The 6000-nt window shown below is 44.1% G+C and overlaps 1 protein-coding gene across 4 annotated transcripts in view; it reads right to left on the bottom strand.

The window, feature by feature from the left end:
• Positions 1-297: 297 nt before the first annotated feature.
• Positions 298-6000, bottom strand: part of SLC9A6 (solute carrier family 9 member A6) — a 63471-nt gene continuing 57768 nt past the window's right edge. For all 4 annotated transcript variants that reach the window (XM_019824358.3, XM_019824359.3, XM_019824357.2 and 1 more), the window contains one exon: positions 298-3022. In XM_019824358.3, coding sequence (XP_019679917.1) covers positions 2750-3022 — 273 coding nt within the window. In that variant the 3' untranslated portion in view covers positions 298-2749. The remainder of the gene's footprint in view (positions 3023-6000) is intronic.

Here is a 6000-nt window from a genome sequence, read left to right as displayed (position 1 = left end):
CAACGTGACAGAATTCAACTGCCCTGAGTCGAATTGTTAATTTGACTGCCATTTGTTAAATGGTTCAGTCGTGACCATAAGCAAATATGTCCAGCCTTACCCATAAGCCCTGCCCCCCCCCCCCGCCCCGCCAAATTGGCAACCCCATATGTTACGTTCTGGTAGGTTTCTGTTTGTTCTTTTATTAAACATCAGCCTTTCCTGCTTTCCCAGTAGGTGTATAGGTAGAAAAATAAATGAAGTCAGTACTCTTTACTGCTTTCTCGCTAGAATAAACTGTGACTCAAATACGGTGACTGGTTATTTGCAAGGCTATAATTTTTTTTAATGACAGATTTTCCTAAAAGAAACCACTATAACATCTGTCCAAGTACTGCAAGGGAAAACAAAAAATACATACAGATTAAGTCTATTTCTTTAACAGCACATTGCCAAACACAGACAAGGAGGATAGATGCCAAGGAACCTTACAAAATAACTTTAAAAGATGCAATGTTTGAGTCATTCAAACGTGTAGGGTTCACAAAGAACAGAACAGCAAGTCCGAGAGCAGCTCTACTTGTGCGTGATGGTAACTCAGACTGTCCTTCATTCAAGTTCACTCAGGTGTCTAAAACCAATGGGTATGAGAGCACAGTTTGCGTTTTCTTCTTTGCTTGGAGATGCACACACAGATCAGAGGAGAGGAGAATCTTCCAGATGCTGACGTAAGCACAGAAGGCTTGGTTCCCCTCTGATACAGCACGAAGGCAGATTCAGAAGCTGTATCGGTTTCCCTAAGAAAAAGTCTTACGCATGCTGAAAGAGACGAGTTACTGAATTTGTCATGCTAAGTATTTACAGCCATTTTCATGAAGTGAGCTCAGTAACCTGACAGAATATAAAAGGTAGTTGTTCATTTTTTGTATGACCTTTTACAACTTGAATAACTGCGTGGGTAAATGATGCTGAAGTTCAAAGCCCCTCAAACACACATCAGCAAGAATTAGAGACTGCATGAAGAGGCACACATTATATAAAATGCACACTTCGCGGGGTTCCTGCATAGCAGGAAAGTCGGTACCACCACATAACAAATGGCTATCTATGCCAACAGTTAGAGCTGCCACTCAAGGGTACAACGGGAGAATTCCCTTAAAATCTCCAGGAGTGTTTGCAACAGTACAGCTACCTGGGGGAGAATATTTTGCTCGGAGAAGATATTTTTGGCTGGAAAATTTTAGTATCACGTAAACAAATCAATTTTGCGAATTGGGGAAGATTTAAGGCAATGCTACTCAGACCCGAGGGGGGAAAGACCCACAAGAGCTCGTATTTTTCTTCTGAAACCTTAACAGGTCAGGATCGACATCAGAGACTAACCCCCTTCTAAGCGTTCAACGCACCTGCAGGTGTTTTCAGCATTACAAAGTAGAATCTTTCATTGTCTCAGTAGGAAATGGGAAGTTGCTATGTACTCTTCCTTGAAAACTGTAAAAACAAAAAACAAAAACAAAAACAAAACCCACCACACCCACACACACCCACACACCACACACACACCCACACATGGCAGCTTGGGCATTTCATATTAAAAAGTCACATGAAAACTAAGACAACTACCGCCGGTGCACATAAAGGAGCCACTGCCCTTATGATAAGCTCTCCAGGGCAGCGCGGTTCTTTACGACGGACTTTGATGTAGTGTGGCAACGATCATGGAGTCATAAATTAACTTTGAACATCAAGTGCAGACTAACGACTGACAATTAGACACAGTAAGTTCAAAAATTTTACATTTTGCTCCTGTTTGGCTGCTAAAGAGCAGCAATTTAAATTGATATAAAAACATTTGACCACAAAGCTTGCTATACAGATCAAGTTTATAATCAAAAAGTAAGCAGCAACTGAGTTTCTTATTTAAACTTATCTGGTATTGAATATTTACACATTTGGGAAGAGAGATCTCCGAAAGACCACCCCCACCCCTTTACTCCCTTCCTGCGCTCTGCCCCTGCCCCTGCCAACGGAAACCACGTGCCCTGAACTATGAACACCCGTACTTTTGGCTAAGCTGGCCGGATAACGCGACGCCTTCCTACGGTCTGGGTCTGGGAGAAAAGTAACAAAGTCTTGGATGTCTTTGCCGAACACCAGTGTCAATGAATCTGTTCTTTCACGGCGAGGGGGGAAAGCGCCCCCCGCTCTGCCCATTTCATTCCCAAGCCCAGCGGAGCAAGATCTGAACACCCTCAGCCTCTAATGCCACAACAGGCCACCGGAGAAAAAAGAAAGAAAAAGGTCACATCCAAGGCAGGAGCAATGAACACGTGCTTGCTTCTCTCCTCCCTGGGCTTCCCCAGAAATAACACGCCCTCTTTCCTCTCCCTCCCCTCCCACAAAACAAAATTAATTCACGGCACAAGAACTTGGTACTCTGGTTAAGTAACAGGTAAGTGTAAGAAAGAGTACATGTGTCACTTTTTATACTTTAACTGAGACGTAAAGCTAACGGAACACACAACATCACTGTGAAAATAACTTTTTTCTAAAACAGATCCAATCTACATAGTGCAGCCAATGAAACATAAAGGAATAGTTTGTTCACAATCTGCCTTGTACAGGGTATTTATATTCTCTCGATGCCATATAAAGAGCATTTATATAGCTTAAACATTCAGAGACATGCACTGGGACTTTTTAGGTAGTACAAATTTCTTCACAATCACATGTGCAAATTTTACAAATCACTAAGTGAGTATTAGTAAGCTTAGGCCGGACTGTGTCTCGTATTATCTAACAAATTTAATGGGGGTTCAGAATCATCCATGGGAAGAACCAAGCGTGTTCCCCGAATGACCAGTTCGTGGTCCCCAAATGAGAGCTCCCGATCCAAGGCATCTTCTGAACTATTTCCCATAAACCTCCTAGGGGCACCAGATGTTCCTGATTCGGTGTTCACAGTAGAATCCCCATACGTCAGACTAATGTCGCCATCATTGAGAATGAGATCGGAGTCATCGTCTTTCAACTGCTCCTGGTTCTAAATGCAAATAAAATAAGTCTTAAGAATTGCTGTGCGACTCAAGAAACATTTCCGATGGAAGAATTTTCAAGGATTCCCTATTTAAAACCCTCCAGCACCAGCCTGCTGCCTTCAGAAGGCCTACAGTCCTTACCTTAAAGACGCCTCGTGACCCAGACCCTTCACCCTCTGCTGCAACTGCTTCACCCACTCCAACCACCCCACCGTGTGCCTGCCATCTGAACCGCTGACAGGTGCCCCAATCGCTCACGCTTTCCCTTATCTTCCGTCTCCCCTGCCTTCCTTCCTGTGACTAGAGCCTATCACTGAGGTCTCAGCTTAAAATAAAGTCCCTTTCTGCTAGGAGTCTTCCTTGACCTTGCAAAGTGGGCTTAGGTGTGCCTCCTGTGTTCTCTCCTAGCATCCTGTACTTCGCCCTCTCTCTGCAGCGGCCTTTACCCGTGTACCAGAACCGCGTGTGCACTGGTCTGCTCGGCATATCCCACACCAGCCTCTGAGCCCCTTCTCTGCCCTGATCCAGCCACCTGACGGTTCAGGGCACACAGAAAGTATTCTCCAAATGTTAGTTTAATGGATTACTGAATGGGTTTATATAAGTGAAGCTTTTAACTTCTGTATTAACAATGCCTAATAAAAGAATACCCCCAAATATGTTGAACCCTCACTGCGTATTTGTCTACCAGCTCAATAAGCCTCGGTTGTAACGGAGACTTTGTGGCCACAAAAGTATAATTAAATAACGTTCTACAAAAGGGGGAAAAATCAAGCATACATATAATGCCATTTTGGTCAATGAAAAAAACGTACGTGTGCACAGGCTGATAGAAGCGGCTTACATCCAGCTCTTCTAAGCTGTGTGTTTAAAAATCTTAGAATTTGTCTAACATAGACTGAGGAGGCTGTTAGACGCAAATTTAAAACATCTTTAATTTTTTTAAAAAAAATTTTAACTTGTTTTTAAATTTAGAACTTTAATTTTCAAGTGGAAATTTGCCCACTCGAAGATACGTGAATCAAAACCCAAGCAAGCCCGCTCCACCAACCAACCATAATCCCCTTCTGCCTGATACAAGTTCCAAGGCTAAGTCTGAGCAGCGTCTATCCCCTCACTGAGCAATACTTCCAACGAAGGTGTGGCACCTTCACGCGTCAGTGGGGCTCTGGAGCACCTTCTAAGGTCTTCATTAAGGTTGAGGTTTGGGCCAATGTCTACCAAATTTTAAAATGTATATGCTTTTTGCCCCAGCAATTTAACCTTTAAGATCTATTTTATATACCTTTATATGTACTTGGATAAATTCATATGTAACAAGAACGTTCACCATAACAGGAGAGGCAGGAAGCAATAAATGCCCCTGCCTTCTACTATAAACATTATTTGTAATAACAAAGAAAGAAAAGGAAACAACTTAAAGGTCTAGCCAAAGGCAGATGATTAAGTCAATGTTGGTGCAAGCACTATGCAGCCATGAATAAAGAGAAGGCAATGGGTTCTCATGGACTCCTCAAAAGGTGGCCACAATGTATCAGTAAGTGAACAACCCAAGTAGCAGGATGATGCAGTTGTGATCTCATTCGTGTAAGCCAGTAACAAAGCTATACACACATGTATAAGTTTGTGCGGATAAAACAGATTAGGAAGTACACACAATAAATCCTTCGTAAAGACTGCCTCTGCGGGGGAGACGTATGTGGGAGGAGGGGACTTCGATATTTCGTATTGTCTATTCCACACTATTTGGCCACAAGTATGTTTTTTTTTACGTTTATTTATTTTTGAGAGAGACAGATTACGAGTGGGGCAGGGGCAGAGAGAGAGGGAGGCACAGAACCCAAAGCAGGCTCCAGGCTCTGAGCCGGCAGCACAGAGCCCAATGTGGGGCTCGAACCCATGAACCACGAGATCATGACCTGAGCCGAAGTCGAATGCTTAACCGACTGAGCCACCCAGGCGCCCCTTGGCCACAGTATGTTAACTTTTATAACTAGAAAAGTAGTTGAGAACAATGAAAAATAACATTAAAAGTTAAGTTTTATGGTCGTTATGGGTTACATTATATCCCCCCGCAAAAGATGTTGAAATCCTAACCTTGAGTCCCTGTGAATGTGACATTATATGGAAATAGGGTCTTTTCAGATAATCAAATTAAGATGAGGTCATTAGTGTGGGCCCTGATCCCATAGGACTGGTGGGTGTCCTTAAAAATGGGGAAATTTGGCCACACACACACACACACACAGAACGTCGTGTGAAGATGAAGACAGAGGGGCGCCTGGGTGGCTCAGTCAGTTAAGCATCTGACTTCAGCTCAGGTCATGATCTCACGGTTCATGGGTTCGAGCCCCACGTCGGGCTCTGTGCTGATGGCTCAGAGCCTGGAGCCTGCTTTGGATTCTGTGTCTCCCTCTCTCTCTGCCCCTCCCCTACTCACGCTCTGTCTCTCTCAAAAATGAATCGACTTAAAAAATATTTTTAGGGGCGCCTGGGTGGCGCAGTCGGTTGGGCGTCCGACTTCAGCCAGGTCACGATCTCGCGGTCCGTGAGTTCGAGCCCCGCGTCGGGCTCTGGGCTGATGGCTCGGAGCCTGGAGCCTGTTTCCGATTCTGTGTCTCCCTCCCTCTCTGCCTCTCGCCCGTTCATGCTCTGTCTCTCTCTGTCCCAAAAATAAATAAACGTTGAAAAAAACAATTTAAAAAAAAATTTAAAAAATAAAAATATTTTTAAAAAAGATGAAGACAGAGATCCATGCGGTGCATCTGTAAGTAAGGAACACCAAAGACTGCCGGCAAACCAGCAGAAGTGGGGGAGAGGCCTGGAGCAGGCTCTTCCTCCCAGCCCTCGGAAGAAGCCAATACTGCCCACACTTTGACCTCAGACATCAAGCCTCCAGAACTATGAGACAATACATTTCTGGTGAACCATGCGGTTTGCGGTACTTTGTGATGGCAGCCCCGGGAAACGAACACGATCATGT

The sequence above is a fragment of the Felis catus genome, chromosome X, assembly GCF_018350175.1.
Source record: "Felis catus isolate Fca126 chromosome X, F.catus_Fca126_mat1.0, whole genome shotgun sequence".
In the NCBI taxonomy this organism is placed as follows: Eukaryota; Metazoa; Chordata; class Mammalia; order Carnivora; family Felidae; genus Felis; species Felis catus.
Note: the sequence above shows the minus strand (reverse complement) of the source record. Positions and strands in the feature narration are given on the sequence as shown.